Source organism: Hevea brasiliensis, chromosome 16, assembly GCF_030052815.1.
Source record: "Hevea brasiliensis isolate MT/VB/25A 57/8 chromosome 16, ASM3005281v1, whole genome shotgun sequence".
NCBI lineage: Eukaryota > Viridiplantae > Streptophyta > Magnoliopsida > Malpighiales > Euphorbiaceae > Hevea > Hevea brasiliensis.
The window spans coordinates 69,255,643-69,272,264 of NC_079508.1; the positions used below are offsets into that span (position 1 = coordinate 69,255,643).

The 16,622-nt window shown below is 34.7% G+C and overlaps 2 protein-coding genes and 1 non-coding gene across 9 annotated transcripts; 1 reads left to right on the top strand and 2 right to left on the bottom strand.

The window, feature by feature from the left end:
• Window positions 1–4,989: 4,989 nt before the first annotated feature.
• LOC110656060 (uncharacterized) lies at window positions 4,990–9,855 on the top strand. Of its 4 annotated transcripts, XM_021812590.2 has the most exons (4): window positions 4,990–5,418; window positions 5,536–5,645; window positions 6,494–8,384; window positions 8,933–9,855. In XM_021812590.2, the coding sequence occupies exons 3-4, from the start codon at window positions 6,510–6,512 to the stop codon at window positions 9,263–9,265; spliced, it is 2,208 nt and encodes a 735-aa protein (XP_021668282.2). In that variant the 5' UTR covers window positions 4,990–5,418; window positions 5,536–5,645; window positions 6,494–6,509; the 3' UTR covers window positions 9,266–9,855. The 4 variants fall into 4 exon arrangements, with proteins under 4 accessions (XP_021668282.2, XP_057993787.1, XP_057993786.1 ...); XM_058137804.1 differs by lacking the exon at window positions 5,536–5,645 and having other exon boundaries at window positions 4,990–5,345; XM_058137803.1 differs by lacking the exon at window positions 4,990–5,418 and having other exon boundaries at window positions 5,419–5,645.
• Window positions 9,856–10,294: 439 nt separating this feature from the next.
• On the bottom strand, window positions 10,295–10,366 carry TRNAD-GUC (transfer RNA aspartic acid (anticodon GUC)). Its single transcript has one exon. It is a non-coding gene; the product is annotated as a tRNA-Asp (tRNA).
• A 572-nt stretch (window positions 10,367–10,938) lies between these two features.
• On the bottom strand, window positions 10,939–16,484 carry LOC110656062 (uncharacterized). 4 transcript variants are annotated; one of them, XM_058138772.1, is made up of 10 exons: window positions 16,210–16,484; window positions 13,871–15,189; window positions 13,628–13,746; window positions 13,380–13,460; window positions 13,215–13,273; window positions 13,016–13,113; window positions 12,734–12,811; window positions 12,470–12,553; window positions 11,909–11,994; window positions 10,939–11,577 (listed from the first exon to the last, which is right to left on the bottom strand). In XM_058138772.1, exons 3-10 carry the CDS (start codon window positions 13,666–13,668, stop codon window positions 11,472–11,474), a joined length of 633 nt encoding a protein of 210 aa, XP_057994755.1. In that variant the 5' UTR covers window positions 13,669–13,746; window positions 13,871–15,189; window positions 16,210–16,484; the 3' UTR covers window positions 10,939–11,471. The 4 variants fall into 4 exon arrangements, with proteins under 4 accessions (XP_057994755.1, XP_057994756.1, XP_057994757.1 ...); XM_058138773.1 differs by having other exon boundaries at window positions 13,628–13,755; XM_058138774.1 differs by having other exon boundaries at window positions 13,628–13,779.
• Between the last annotated feature and the right edge of the window lie 138 nt (window positions 16,485–16,622).

A 16,622-nucleotide genomic window follows, 5' to 3' on the forward strand; every position in this document is an offset into this window, starting at 1 on the left:
TTGCACATAAATGTATGGACATGTAAAAATGGGTCTTGAGCAGTTTGTATAAAATTTGTATAAAGTTGGAATATATATTGTAGTTTGAAATTCTCTTAATGTAAATTTTATAATGATGTATTTAAATTGTTTTGTTTCTAATGAATTATGAATGGAACTATTTTATTTAATTTGAATGAAATGGATTGCTAGTATTTTGATGATCATTGGAAAGTGGATTTGAAATTTGAAAGTTGATAAATGTGTTGAGAAATTGATTGAGTTTGAGTATGAAATTGAAGCAGTTGTTGAGGAAAATTTTTAGAAGTGCTTTTTACAGGTATTTGAAGAACTGTTTTCTCAAAATACAGAGGGAACTTTGTCAAAATTTTTATAAAATTTGCGTAAAAATAAAATGGGCAAAAAATATTAACTAGTTTTAATTTTAACTAAATGTTTTAAGTACTTATTAGAAAATGCTCACCACTTACCAAAAGTAAGAAATTTGTTTTAAAATCCCTTGTAGAGTGCTTAATGAGTTATCGGTAGGTGAAGTTCGGTAGTTCATTAAGTATTCTACGGGATCATGTTATGCCTTACAGAGGGGTAAGGTGTGACAATAATTATTTAATTTGAAATTATTCCTTAAAATGAAAATTAATAAATAGTTTAAAATAAATTAAGTGTATTGTAACTATTTTTTATTTATATTTTTATTATGAGTGTAATTTTTTTTTGTGATTTTAATTATGATTTATATTAATTTATAATATTATAACTCTAATTTCATAAAATATTACAATTTTGTCTTAATATGAAATTGTTGATAAGCTTTAAATTAATGAGAATTCTGATAAAAAGATCCGTCCATCTTATTAAAAATTTGTTCATCTTATTGTGATTTCTTTTTCAATGCACTGCAATAACTTTTCAGTTTGCTCTTAAAACCACCAAATGAAATGGTTGTTTTAGTGTTAAAAATTGAGAGTTTCAATTGATATGTGATAACATATAAAATTATTAGTTTAACTGACGGTTTTGTGAGCTATATTGCTCTGCTGCACTGGTACAAAGATACAAAAAACTATATTTGAATTGGTGATTTCTTGTTTAGATGCTTAAACATGAAATCACTTTTTCAATTTGTGATTTTTATGACATTACATTATTTTGATATTTCAAGTTATTTTAGTAAAATGTTTATAAAATCACATTATTTAAATAATTAATCCGTTGTTATCCTAGTGAAGTGGAATTTACGGACCTCTTATAGTATATATACAAGATCAGAGCTCATGCTGAGAAATATGGGATATGAAAGATTGTACCACCAAAGAGCTGGTCACCACCATTTGCATTGAATTTAGATAATTTTAGCTTTCCCAAAAAACACAGGCCATTCATTTAGTTGCAGGCTAGGCCTGCTTCGTGTGATTCAAAACCTTTTTTGTAGCACAGGAGGTTTTTGGGGGAGCATTATGGTAAGAAGTTGAAGAATTTTTGAACGGGAAGAGTTGCATTCGTGTAAATTATTGAATGCTATGAAGAGATTTGGTGGGTATGATAAGGTTGTGAAGGAGAAGGAGGAGTCCAAGTTTGTGATATCAGGGAAGAAGATTTCGGACTCTGCAAAGCATGTTTTGCGTCAATTGTATTTTGACCGCCTATGTGATTATGAGAAGAATTATAATCGGCTAAATAAGGAAGTGACTAAGAGTTGCAAAAGGGGAGTACAAAAGGATAAGAAATATGAAGATAAGGCTCAGATTTCTGGCTCAAAAAAGAGAAGAAAGAATCTTGATTGTGAGAAAGCTAAGGTTTTTAATAAGGCTGACAAAGGGGAAGAGGAAGAGCTTGATGGAAGATGTGAGCAATGCAAGAGCGGTTTGCATGGTGAAGTGATGCTTTTGTGAGATAGGTGTAATAAGGGATGACACATTTATTGTCTCTCACCTCCATTAAAGCAAATCCCATTCAGGAACTGGTATTGCTTTGAGTGCTTGAACTCAGATAAGGATAGCTTTGGTTTTGTGCCTGATAAACACTTTACAGTGGAAGCTTTTAGGTGTGCGGCTGAACGGGCCAAGAGGAAATGGTTTGGATCAGGATCTGCTTCACGAGTGCAAATGGAGAAAAAGTTTTGGGAAATTGCGGAGGGATAAGCAGGTGAAGTTCAATTTGGATATGGGAGTGGCTTTCCACTCGTGAATTATCAGAGACCAGAATCCGTTGAGGCTAAGGCATGGGATGAATACTGTGGTAGCCTATGGAATCTTAATAACTTGCCCAAGTTCAAAGGTTCAACGCTTCAAGCTGTTCATCATAACATAACAGGCGTTGCGGTGCCCCGGCTGTATGTTGGCATGTTATTCTCATCTTTTTGCTGGCATTTTGAAGCTCACTGTTTTTGCACTATGAATTATCTACACTGGTATATATGCATGTGTCATCATCACTTTTTCTATTTTACATATATTTTTTTAAAGTAAAAGGAATTTAGCTGTTCAAATGTTGGCCATTGAGATATATAGCAGTAGCCTCATACAAGCCTCATCTGATATAACACTTTGATTGAGCAATTATTATTGTGCAGTATGCAATCAATGCTTTTTCCCCTCTTCTGTGTTTTCAATGGTTTGGATTGATGAGTTTCTTTTCCAACCTTTATGGTGGATATAAGGCATCATTGATTATTTGAAAGTTGATGCAGTTACTTCTCCTATGTTCTCAAGGGAGAGCCAAAATGTAGGTAGAGTGTACCTGGTAATGAGGCCAACTCTTTGTTGGTTGAGTTTCCAGTTTATAATGTACCACAGGTTTGATAATCAAGGCAGTGAATTTCATATTGCTTTCTTTTAATTTATATACAAGAGTTCTTAATTAAGTACATGATGTGTTCTCTGAACAGCAAATTAATGAGCACAGAAAAAGAAACTCTTACTGATCATAGGGTTGCATGTGGAAACTACTAAATCTTTTCCACGTTTTCTGTTATCTATAAATTGGTTGTTTAATGTCTTCTTGAAAGAGCTTTGTCCGATCGAGTGTGGTGGCGAAACAGGAAGCCTTTTGAAGGCTGGCCAAAAACGGGCTGAGCTTCAAAGGCTGGCGAAATTAGATAGTTATCAATCATTTAATAATTTAATTGGTTTGGCTATCCTAACTTAATTCAATGGGACTGAAAGAATTAGGATGACAAAAGTTCTCAAACCAGCTTCATCCCGCTCTAAACCCGATCAGTTTTCTCTAATTCTGTCCTGACCTCGATTTGTGCGAGGTGAGAGTGGGAAAACCTTCTCCCACAAAAACATATTATATTTATGTATATCCATAATATAAATGTTTAATTCAAAAAGTATTTTATATTTATTTCATTTAAAATGTGTTTTAAATTATAATGAATTAAAATATTATACTCTAATAATTAAAATTTCATGTTTATATTTTTATATATTTTTCTAAAAATAGTGAAAATAATAAAAAAAAGTTTTTTTTTTCTGAAAAAAAAATTAGGCAGGAGATTCCATGTCTCAGATTAGATGTGACCGACCGCTTCTGTATTGCTTCCTCCCGCCTAAGCCAATCACATGCAGTCATAATTACTATTTTCTCCTTTGACCAACAACTATAAAAAGCCAAAAGCAATACATTATTTTCACTCTTATTTGACCAAATTACCCTTATACCCAGACAAGGAATTTTGATGGTTTTACTTCAAAGTTCAGAAAATTCTAACGGAAATTATATAATTTTTTAAATTTGAATTTGATTTTAAATTTGATTAAACTTAATTATTAATTTTTTTCTCATAAAAGTTGGATTAAATTTAACAATTCCCGTTTAAGTTTATTTAAATTAAATCAATTTAATTTCAATTTTAAGTCAGACCACAACAAAAAATTAAAATATTTATCATTTTATCATTATGGTCATAAAAAAGCAAAAAAAAATTCAAAATTTTTATTTTATCTTTGGCTAGTTCACTTCATATGAGAATTGGGTATCCTTTTTATTTTTTATTTTTTTCTTAAAAAAAAAAGAAGTTGTGATATCTTTATTCACCTTTAGGACCACGTCGAAACTTTGTTTTCGTCCAACGAAACAGTGATTATCACATTTTAAACCATTTTTGTAATAAGTGCAAATATATTTCTGCTTTTTTTTAATTGTAAAAAAAAAAAATTTTTAAGTGCGACGATCATTACCCTGAGTTAAAGTTCGTAATTAAACGGTTTCATTAACATCCGATTAGTCCCTCCGCAGGAAGACCTATCACTGAGCCATAATGGACACTTAAAGAGTTATAAGTATAGATTACCTGTAATTGATTTATCTACCCATTCTTAGCGGAGATGATAGTTAGTCTTAATGCAAGTGTAAAGAGTCAAACTGAAACCGAACGCCTTTAACTCTCAACAATTATCAATGAGCCATCATGTTTAGTGATAAATATATAACTGTTAAAATATACACCTATTAAAATTTATTTAACAAACATTTTGCATTTATTAAAGTATACCTTATTAATATTAAGAACTATAATATTAATGCTAGATGCATATTTTTTATAGTCATTAAAATTGTAGTTTCTATGTTATTAGAGTGCATTAAATAAATTTTAATGATGTGTGAAAAATCATATTTTAAATTGATATTAATTAAAAATCAGCATAACTAATAGTGAGAATTTAATTTGATTGATAAATGAAATTAATTTAGTATTAATGAACTGTTTTAACAGAATGAATAGAATACATTTAATTTGAAATATAAAAACTAATTAACTTATCACCACTTGCTGTGATTAAATAGAAAAGAAATTATAAATTGGTATTTATGTCAAGTAATTAGTTCACATATTCAAAAGACTAAGGACATAATAGTAAATTGGAACAGATGGGATCTGCAATCTACTAAATTAATATATAATTAAAAATTAATTATTTGGAACAGTAAAATTAAATGCAGGAATCATCTTGTCTTAATATGTGCTATTCCCAAAACCATAACATGATATTTCAGACACTGATCTAATTTAAATCTGCAAAATATGGCCTTCTCCCTAAAGTCCCCTCTCAAAGCATAGTGACCGCTGTTTTACATGGGTATAAATGTCTTTTCACAATGGGTGCACCCATCTGAAACTGCTCATCATATCATTGTCCAGAGGTGAATAAGCAAAATTGCTAAACTCTTATAGTGTTAGCTGCATGCCATGGCTGCAAGATGGCTTTTTAACTTACTAGACATGAACAGAAGCTTAGCAGTCCTATCAATGTCTCTCATTGCAGCTCTTTCTAATGCTGGGGAGAGAGAGAGAGTTCACTATCTTCACTCACCCTCATTTTTGCTTTCCCTTTAAAAAGGCATGCATTCTCTCTCTCCATAACTGCCTTTTTTTGTTTATTATGCTTTACTGCTGCTATCGGTCCACTTCTTGTTGGTTTTTGCTTTTATCCTGTACTTTTATTAATTCTTTGAGGTTCTAAGTACTCTTTTGGTCATTGCTGACTCTTCTTTAAGATGGGTTTTTGGTGTTTTTTTGTTCCTTTCTAGATTCATAGCTTCATAAGAGACTTTGAGCGGAAGAGATTGATGGACATGATGGCAGCTACCTGCAGTTTGTTGGGTTTTTCTTTGAATTTACTTCTGTGAGATCTAGTGGGGTATGGCCTTTTCTTGAGCATTTGTTTATTTTTTTATTTTTCTGGCTTAGAATGTAAGCGAAGATAACGTTGTTCCTAATAATTTATATAGCCTTTCCACATTTTTCTTCACTCTTTTTTGGGAGTCTATAGAGATCATAATTCATAGGATCCCTCGCTGGTTCAAGGGTTTCAGTTTTAGGGTGATCAAAATCAGTCTTTTGCGGATTTCGTGATTCAAATTCTGAAATCAACGATGGGGAGTATGCTTTTTGGAAGATGGGTTATCTGTAAAGTTAAGGTCATACTAGTAATACTTCTAGATAGAATATTAGAGACAACTCTTTCACTTGATTATTGGTTTGGCCTATTTAATATTTATGCTGCTTGAAAAAGAAGTGTTGCTTTGATATGTTCTTGGCTACTTATTATGATCTGCACTTCAAGTTTTATCTCTGTTTTGTGCATTTCTTCTAATAGGGAGCAGATAGTTGTGTTTCTAGCTGGTAGTTATGGTAATGAAATAACCCTATTAAAAGAATGTATCTTTTTGCTCTCAATTGCTTCTTGTATTATTCAGGAAAAATTCCCCTTTCGAAATTGACTTTGCCTCTTTCCTTATCATGGTTTTTCTTTGGTGACTATAGTGTTGCTGGTATCTGAAGCCTGAAGCTCCACAACAAAATTTGCACTTAATAGAGTTCATTTAAGGATTTCTAATTAACTAAGGCATATCTGGATTCACATTTTGGAGATTATTGGATTTAAGTAGATGCTGATTTCATTTATTGCAGATGGATGGGATTTTGCTTATCTTCTAGTTTAAGGCTATGATCATTCTCTTTATTTTTAATCTTTGATTGCTGCAGTGTTGTGTATCTACCAATGGGGCTAGATATGGAGTTGGATTTTGAGAAGAGCTGCTATTCAGATCTGAGTCCTAACACTGTTCTTCCATGTCGACATTTCTCAGATGTTGAAAAGAAAAGCACTAACAGCAAACTTACACATAAAGATGATTTGTTGACAGTAAAAGAAGGCTTCACAGAGATTGTTTTTCATCGTTACCATAGTTCCTCCTGTAAGACTCCATCTAGACCTGTCGTTCTAGAAGGAAATGTTGAGTTGAAGCGAGGTTCCATTTATCAAAGCTCCAGAGAGGTAAGGAAAATGAAGAAAACGGGAGTTAACGAGGGAAGGAGAAAAATTGAATTGTCGCGTGATAGTGATACTACTCTTTCCTTTAGCATTGTGGACTCTTTGTGTTGTTCAGATGAAGAGCAAACACATAAGAGATCTCCTGTTTTGTCAGTGAAATCAAACTTGAATCCAACATCTGTTAGGAAGTCTAGCATAGAACCTTGCTCATCAGATGGCTTCATTGAAATCTGTCCAAATTTGGATAAGAGGGAAAAACAATCTGCTGGAACTGTAAGAAGTGATTCAAGTGAGAATCCAACTTTCAGATGTGAGCAGGTTGTTGGTCCTCTAAATGATGCTAATGACCTTCTTGAAGAAGATATGGCTCTGACATTCCATAAATCGCTTTCTGCAAAGGTAGAAACGAACCATTCACCTTCTCCTTCACAAAGCAATTGCTCTTCTAGGGCCAGCTCAAAGTCCCGGTTTAGTCCCATCAAAAAGATGTTTGATCCATTTCTAAAATCCAAGTCTTTAGGGAGTCCTTTGGGTTATATGGCAGAATTTGGTGATGACAAAACTACAGGGATATCAAATGTGAGAAAGAATCAGATTATGAGGAAATCTTTGTTGCATGACTTTGCAAATACAGTTGGGAAATCAGATGTAGATTCTCCGCTTGTCCAGAAAGATCCCCATCAATCAACTGCGGCATGTTCACCAGTTCACCTGCACGGTTGTCTCAAGTTGGAAAATAAACATGGGGTGCCATATTTCGAGTTCTCATTGGATAGCCCTGAAGAAGTTTTTGTGGCCAAGACATGGAACGCAAATAATGCTGTTAATTGGGTGTACACATTTCATTCAACTTGCAGTAGAAAGAAGAGAAGTGGCTGGAGTTTGACCGATGGTAGCAAGGAGTCCTTGGTGGGGCAAATGCAAGTTTCCTGCTATTTATGCTCAGAACTAAAAAATGGTGGCATATTTGACAACTCTATGGTTACAGAATTTGTACTGTATGACATAGCCCATGCAAGACAAAGTGTTTCTTCACAAGATTCCCTTGATATTGGTAAACCTCCCAGTTGTTCTAAATCAGGCTATGGTGGTGGAACTTATGAGTTGGACAATGGCTCAGATGCAATGAAACTAAAACATCAAACAAAGCGTGCTTCTGGTATTAGCAACTTTGATTCTTCAAATCCTTATCCATTGCCATCTGCAGTTTTACATTCAGACCTTGAAATTGCAGCTATTGTCATTCAACTCCCATTTGCAAAGAGAGAAAGCCTGAAATACAAAAGGAGGGGTAAGAGTAGTGATAAACTGCATTCAAATCTACTAAACTATTCTATGTTTGAGCAAAGGAGAAAAGACTTCATAGACAGAGAAAGTCCAGACAAGTTGAATGTCGTAATTCCAACTGGAAACCATAGTTATCCAATTGATGAAAGCTGGGGCCCTTCTTCTTTGCTTGATAGATGGAGAAAAGGTGGAGGCTGTGACTGTGGTGGATGGGATATGGGCTGTCCGCTAACTGTTTTTGGCAGTCCTGGTATCAGATGTGCTGAAGATGAACTGCTCATGGATAATCAGCGGCCTTTGGAACTTTTTGTTCAGGTAAGCTTCTTGATTGGCACCTGATTATGACCATGTTTTCAATAAATGTAGATTTGACACTTAAAATCTTAGATAAAAGAATTTAAGGAAACTCGGATTTCAAATGCTGGTTCCACAGGAAGATTCCAGCCAATAGATCTTGTAGATAAACATGACCTGAAATTGGTGAAAAAGGATTCCTGCCAGCAACATTTATGGTTTTCTTTTACTGCTTAATGTCGAAGACAATACAATTTAATGTCTTTGTATAAAAAAGTATATAATCCAGTGCCTGTTAACAGTGCTCTCGAAGTTAATAAGTGAGCCAATTTTATAACATGTTAATATGGTCATTTGTAAGAAATCACCAGAAAGTTTGGTTTTATTTATTTGTAATTCAGAACAATCTCTATATAATAAGCATTCTCATGCAAACCATTGAAGCCAACCAAAATAATCTCCTTTTAAATACTTGGAATTTGTGCATGAGCCGCCAATTAAGTTTTGTTGTTGATATGATTAGTCTTTCAGTAGTTCTAACTTCTAACTAGATTCTGAATTCTGTATAGGGAACAAAACAGAAAATTCCAGGGTTGACCATGAGAATTGTTGAAGAGGGACAATATGCAGTTGATTTCCATGCACAGCTATCCACGTTACAAGCATTTTCCGTTTGTGTAGCTGTATTGCATGGTGCAGAAGCCACCAGTGATATTGGGGAAGAAAGAAGCAAGCAGTTGCCTCATTGCAATTCACTAAAAGTGCTCATGGGGGAGGAAATGCAATTCTTCATTGAAGCAGCCACAGAGGAGGAAAAGAAGAAGAAAGTCTCCAAGAAGATGGAAGAGATCAAGCAGCCTTATGTGCTTAACCCTCCCTTTTCTCCATTTGCTCGGGTATAGACTAAACCAGATTGCTTGATGATGCAAAGTGGCTCTTTCCAAGAAACACAGATTGAGTTTGGATGGACTGGAAGTGAAATGAATATTTATTCAAATACAACTGAAGGATTACAATTGCCTCAGTTTTTGGCCTAGGGTGACTCGTTCGTTAAAGTTTAGAGTTCTTGTGCAGCCTTCAATAGCTTACGCCATTAAGCTGAATGGTTCACTTGAATGAGCTGTCAATTCTGCAGCAAGAGGCCAGAGGGTGATTGTATATGAAGATGACAGGATCATTAGATGTGTAATTTGATTTGTTCTTCTATCTCTACTAGTAGGAATAGAATAGGAAACTCAATACTGTCCATAATAGAGAGGGAAAAGTACCATTTTCAATTGTTGAGAGATAAGGGTTTTTGTTTTGGGGGGGGCGGGGGTTGGGGTCGTGGATGTGGTGGGGTGGTCCTATACTGTGTATTATACTGGGTATAAGGTGCTAAGGGGAGTTAGACTCTGGGAGGGTAGTCTAGAAGCACTTGTTTACTAGTGAATTTTGAGCAAGGTGGTTAAAAATTCTATATCTCCAAAATAATAAATTGTGGTTTATCCCTCGTTCTGATTTTCCATGAGATGTGCTTGTGTCACTTATTCTTTCTCATGCACTGGGTCAATAATGTTGTTTCCAAAAGAAATTACAGACATGTCAGATTTTAGATGATTTTGCTGTCTGCTGAAACAGAGCCAATACTGTGATCTTTCCATATAGAGATGGCACATCTTGTCCCATAGGGCATGCTCCCTTATTTTTAATAAACTAATCAGTAATCCTTTCAACTTTTGCATTCTCCCCGATTGGAAGTTCTAATCTTTTAGAATTTCTTTGTCGTTGATTGAGTGAAGACTGAGCATGTACTGTATATCAAAAATTTTTCTTTCTTTTTATTTTAAAGGAAAAAAAAAAAAAAAAAACTATTATCCTCCGTCTTTATAAAACTCAACTCTCCAAAAATTCTTTGTTGTGATATCCAAAAATGGCTAGAAAAAGACAAACGCCGTTGCCGGGGATCGAACCCGGGTCACCCGCGTGACAGGCGGGAATACTCACCACTATACTACAACGACTTTGTTGTGAATTATTATTTATACTTGTATAACTTCATGCCATTAACGGTTCCATGCGAAGGTAAAATCGCTTTCCTAATTCGTCTCGGCCGTGTGCTCTTATCCCAACTTTAGTTAAAAGATAATAATAAAATTTATTGAAAAAAATTTAAAAGCTACGAAATTTTTAAAATAGATAATATTTACATAAATAATTCAAATATAAAAATATTATAAAAAATTTTTCTTTATTAACTAACTAAAAATAGATAAAACCATATTATAGTAATTGCAATTTACTTCTGGTTTCAACGCAAATCAAATACAGTCTTAAAATGATTAACCATCTTTATAATGAGAAATGAAAAAAAATGCTAACTCATCCTGCATAATCCATCGATTATTGCTAGCCCATTAAAACTCCATTGAATTAAAATCTTGGCCTTCAAGTCACAATTGAAAAAAATTATCAGATGCACTAGTCATATATACACTAGGCACATATGCACCATCTCACACAATTATATGAGATCCATTCTCCCAGACCCACTTTTCTATAAGAGAGAGAGGATATTTGTTAATGCTCCCTGTACATCTAATAATTAGCTCACAACCAAGATGCATTTGGCTTAGGGAAACCCGTTGGAAGAATCGTTACAATAGCCGACTAATTTCAGGCATTTGCAGGGTAAGATTATTCATAACAGAAGTTACAATGATTCAATGGACAAAAAGATTTGGCTCCCGTACCACCGTTTGGGAACCAGGTATATCAATTTTACAGCAAAATTGGTAGGTTCATCCTTGTCAATGTTTTTCAACCATGCAAATGTCACCTAAAAATGGGAAAGCAGAATTGATAATATCTCATTTCAGCACCACAAAATGGCAAACGCAATTCCATGTTAGGAGCTGCAGTCCCATCTATGCTTATTGCTGGGGAATGTCTCGTTTCTTCATCCCATGCCATCACAAAAGGGTATCCGTATCATATAATCATGAATGCAAACCATGCATCCTTTTGCGATGATGAGAGGATCAGGATGCCTGTGATGCTGATTATGATGGCATTTGCAATCCTGCTGGATCATCTTTCTTGCTTTCTTTATACTCAATCCTTTGAGCATTAAAATGTGGAACTTCCAAAAAAAAATTGTCCCTTAAAAAATTCATATGATGCAAAGAATAGTGCTCCTTGAGACATATACATAACCAATCTAGGAATTAATCCCCTGATCATCGAAATAACGAGAGTAATTGTCAAGCTTACATAATAATATCCACAAATAAAAAATTTCCACATTTGAAGATAGAATTGTAAAATGATACTTGAAAAACTAAAAGCAATTTTGCTAAGAGATTTTTTAACTAAAAGCTCCCACTTATTCTTCAATTTCAAACTCCTGTTAAATTGTCACATATATTGTACTTTTACATTGTAATTTTTTTAATATAACAATCAGTGTTTTAATTCACTTGTATATTTCAAAACAGCCCAGAATGTAAACATGAAACATGACAATTATTTGAGATGAAAATGCGCAGATCAAAAGTAACCCATACCTGTAGAGGCCCTTCAAGCCTTCATTCTTGCCTATTTCTTTAAGGGCATGAAACACATTGTCATATTGGCTCAAGGAACCAGGAATCTGCCAGAAAAACCCAACATATTGAGAAGAAAAATATGATAGTTGCTCCCTAGCAGGAAACATAAAGGTCAATTGCATAACTCTGACAAATTTGTCTAGGTACCCACCCAATTCAGTAAGCCTACCATACTCCCACTAAAAAGTATTATAGTACTAGAGAAACTAGTCATCAATAGAAAATATACTGTAACATGATAAATAACATCTTTTTCTCATCATGAATATCTTGAGTTAAACTGCTAACAGTTCCTTGCAATTTAATTGAACCAAAGGATTCATTTTAAGAAGCTATTCCAGAAACACAAGTATAAAGAAAAGCCTCAATGGATTGTTCAATGAATAGATGAAGGCACATAATATGCACTGAAGGCACATAATATGGTATCATGATGAATTATATTCTTCTATATTTAACTTCACAATAAAGATACAAATATTCCAAAAAAAATAATATTTTTTGTTTAATATATAAAACCTGTATCTGTAATCTTGTCTTCACCACATCAAAAGGAGTTGTGAATAAAGCAGCAGTGAATCCTGCTAGGCCTCCACAAACTAGCTGCAGCAATTAAAAAAGCTTTTCAGCATATCCTGTGTAACCAAGTCAGTAATGCCAAAAATAACTCACTATCACCAGCAGCCGGATATCGAGAAGCCAGACCACCGTGAAATCAGAATTATTGCACTAGAATAGGTTGAAAGTACACAAAAGGGTGCTGGAAAAGAGAGATGAACAAACTGTTTGTAATGTGTTGGGTTGATCATGCGAATTTTGTGATGACAACATCAACTGCTTCAAGCTTTCATATGTGTAAAAATGCATAACAGTTAATATTCAGAATCAGATACTACACCAGAAAGCAGAACTAACAGATAGGCCAAGTTCTAAAAATTGGGGTGCAAAATGGTTGAATTTTAAAAGTTGTCTAATTGCTTTACAACCTGAAGTAGACATCCCTCAACTGGCCCCAAAATCTAATGCACATGGTGAGTGACAACATCTGATATGTAGAAAGAAAACCTTTATAATTGAGTGTGGAACATTCCGGCACAGTACAGCCCCCCAACCTGCATATAGTGAAGGTAAACCACCTTTCCAATTATTCCAATCAGGCATTCCTGCAAAGATATGAGAGTCAAATGAATAAACAATATAGAAAAATGAAGCTGGAAGCACCATCTAGGAAGACTAAGGTGGACCTCAGAAAATATACAACAACCTTTGAAATAACTCCAGTGATTGAGTAAATTCGTAATGAGCACACCGCCAGATGAAGTCCTAAACAAAGTAGGAAGCACTGAACTAATATATTATCAAAGAATAAGATATCAAAGGTATACCAGCAGTTATGATAGCGTAAACAAATTTGCATCTGCTGCTTTACATGCTCACTGGGAGTAAACACAAAGGAAGCTGCAATGCTCGCGCATCCACCTGAAACACAATGGGCGACAGAGTGATATTCCTGCAAAAAGGAGAAGGCAAACCTTTCAAAAGGCATAACATTACACTAAAGAATATGGAGAAAGACATGCAGCTAAGAAAATATTTACTTTGCCCCTCAAAGCACAAGGCAAAAAAACAAAAGCAAGGATAAATATGATAGATTACAGAGTGAATAATAAATGACACCTTGGAGAAAAGAGGAAGCAGAGTTCCTTTAACTGATTCATATGTAAAAGTGTAAATGGCAGAAATTGGAGCTGAAGATGCAATATGGCTAGCAATTCCACGATAAAGCCCAGTTACACCTGAAAATTCTATCTTGTCAATCTACACAAGGCCTTACAGAGATTGACATAGAAAGCCAAGAAATTTTATGGATTACCACCAAGCACAAGCACTAAAAAGTAAAAATTGTCATACTAAATTTACCTCTTTCAGAAACAATTGACCTTCCAATGTCACAGATAGACTTCTGCTCTCTACGGCAAGATTGAGTAACTGTCTTTATTGTGTCAACAGGATGTAGACAAAGGCTAACGAATATACCAGAAAATGCACCTGCATAAGCATGCTCTTGCTTAGCAAGGGCATAATGCGGTCTTGCACATGCTGATGTACAAACCTCCATTACATTTTTGTCCTCAACAACAAACTTTTGAGGTTGTTTTCTTGTCTCAGCCATTTGATTGTCATCAGTGTGATGTTTGAATTTTCCATATGTACTCTTCTGTGTATCTAAAAAGTAAATATGATAATCTACATAAAGAGTAGAACTTGGTGCCCTTGAAACTACAATGTACATTGTTATCATGAAGAGTCCCAATGAAATAATCAGAGCAGAGGTAGCTGATTGTTCCTGTCTTCTTTGCTACTTCCATATTATCACCTACTAATGTATCTTTTGATTTGACTGAATCAGAGTAGCAGTCAGCTCTTCTTAAAGCAAAGTTATTTCCAGTATGAGTTGCATCTCTGGAAATGCAGCCATAAGCATGGTTGACTGTACTTCCTGAAGTGCAGATTTATTGAGATTCTTTCCTCAATCTTAGTGACATTGACAGGATACTGTGATTCAGCAGGCATTATTTCTTTCATCCATCCATAAATCCTTTCCCATTTATATGAAATTCCTACACTTGCTAGCCCCTTTCCCGTCCCATACTCATTTGATAATTTTTTATCCCTTGAAAAAATGTGAGAATAATGGACAAGTATAATCCCCCCTACAAGGTTGAAACACTGACAACTTCTGGGTTACTGTAAGAAACTCTGGCTTTGGATGCACAGAAGGTTTAATGTTACAAGCAGTCTTTGCGTCAACACTTAAGTATCTAGCATCATCATCTTTTAAAGCTGCCAAACCATCTTCCCGAGCCAGATCACCCAAGCTAACACTTTCTTGAGAGCCACTACCATTATGATATGATTTTGCCTCTGATTCCGAAATAGCAAGAGGATTTACAAGACTCCATATCTGCCCCACTGCTGAGATGAGCTCTGCTGTGCTCAGTATCTTAGGCTGCTTCAGTTTAGTATTTATGCTACTTTGCTTTTTTTCCTCGGAGTGTGTAGAGGCATTTTGCTCAGGGACAACATCAGTAAGGTCAAAAGATGACCACTCAACTTGGTTCCACCTGTATGTAATTGAAGATTGATCACTTTGACGAGGCCTTTTGCAGCCAGACATCTTACATCATTCAACATTTCTTTGCAAAGGCAGAGAGTACATTATCTTGATTAAAAAACAACTGCAACACGAAGTGAGAATTTCTCATTAAATGTAAACTAACATACAAGCCCCTCTCTTAGATAAAAAGTCCAACAACATGAAAGAAAAGGCACCGGGTGGGGGTGGTCAGGCAGTAACAAATTGTTAACAACAGAACTGTTTGTTAGGAAAAAGAACATTCAAAAACATGTCCCAGAAATTATTTCTACTAAAAATAAACAATAAACGTTGGATTGTTTTCAAAGTTCTGCAGATATCACCAGACATTTAATTCCATCTCCCCCACTTTTGTAGGTGAATGACGAATTTTATTAATAGAAAATATAATCAAGTAGTCCAAACCTTCTCTATAAGGAAAACTACAGGAAAACAGATAAAATAAAAAATAGCTAAATTACTCTAAACCAGCTAGCAATGAAAAATCAGCAAGCTTGTCCACTAGAAATTCAACATGATACAACAAAATGATACCAAAATATGTTGAAATTGAATAAGAAAAAGAAATAAAGAGAAAGCATCCACACAAACTTATATACCAATTAAATTGTTTTCGTTGCTATCTAATATAGATAGGCTCACACACGTGGAGATCCAACCCTTCTATATAATGGAGAAACAAAAGGCTGCTTAACAGTACAACAGGCCTGAAATGCAATGAAAACTCAAACTATTAGACAGTCACCTACACTAACAACAACCTCGTTAATCCATTACTCTATCACCAGAACATTTCGACATCTCACAAATCCATAAAGCAGTTTTAATTCAACAAGCATTAGCAACTAAACTAGTGCATAGCAAATAGAAACCTCTTTAGTCTTTAGACTGGTATATATTGGCAACTCCCGAAGTAAAAACTATGGTTGACCATCAAAACGTCGATCACTAAACATAGTAATTAAGAATGAGTTTCGTTTCTTCTCCAGTTTTCACGACATCCAAACAGAAAGCAAACAAAATTTACAAGCCATAAATTCAGAGTCTAAACAAGTATAAAGAAGCTGAGAAAAAAGGATTCAGCGTATAGAGAAGCTGAAACCTGGATGAATTGAATGGTCCTCTTGCAGGAAGCAGCGTCTGTAGAGCTTTCTGGTTCATTTTCTCGAGAAAACTTCTGGTAGGGAAATCAGGGATTATTGTTTGGGTTTATGTATAGTGTTCTTAACTCAAGTTCAAAGCACGTTTTCTTTCCGCTACTTCCGCTGCGCAGATTGATAAGCCGGAAACGGCTACTCGCTAACGTGCGCCAGGGTGGAAACAGCCGTGAAAGTTCCAGTGTGGCCTGGCGTACCGAAAGTTTAGCTTCGCAATTCATGCGCGGTTCTGATCGTCAGCTGGTGCACAACGGAAATGATTTTTACCGATGTGAAGAGAAAATTATAATATATATATATGTATACTGATTTTATATTTACTATCAGGCATATTTTAGATTAATTTTCACAAATTAAA

Excerpts from the sequence above, each read along its gene's own strand:
- LOC110656060 (XM_021812590.2), top strand. The coding sequence starts at position 6,510 with ATGGGGCTAGATATGGAGTTGGATTTTGAGAAGAGCTGCTATTCAGAT. Across the intron at positions 8,385-8,932 it reads CTTTGGAACTTTTTGTTCAG|GGAACAAAACAGAAAATTCC; the intron begins GTAAGCTTCTTG and ends AATTCTGTATAG.
- LOC110656062 (XM_058138772.1), bottom strand. The coding sequence starts at position 13,668 with ATGAATCAGTTAAAGGAACTCTGCTTCCTCTTTTCTCCAAG. Across the intron at positions 13,461-13,627 it reads TGCTTCCTCTTTTCTCCAAG|GAATATCACTCTGTCGCCCA; the intron begins GTGTCATTTATT and ends TCCTTTTTGCAG. Across the intron at positions 11,578-11,908 it reads GGCTTGAAGGGCCTCTACAG|GGGATTAATTCCTAGATTGG; the intron begins GTATGGGTTACT and ends TTCGATGATCAG.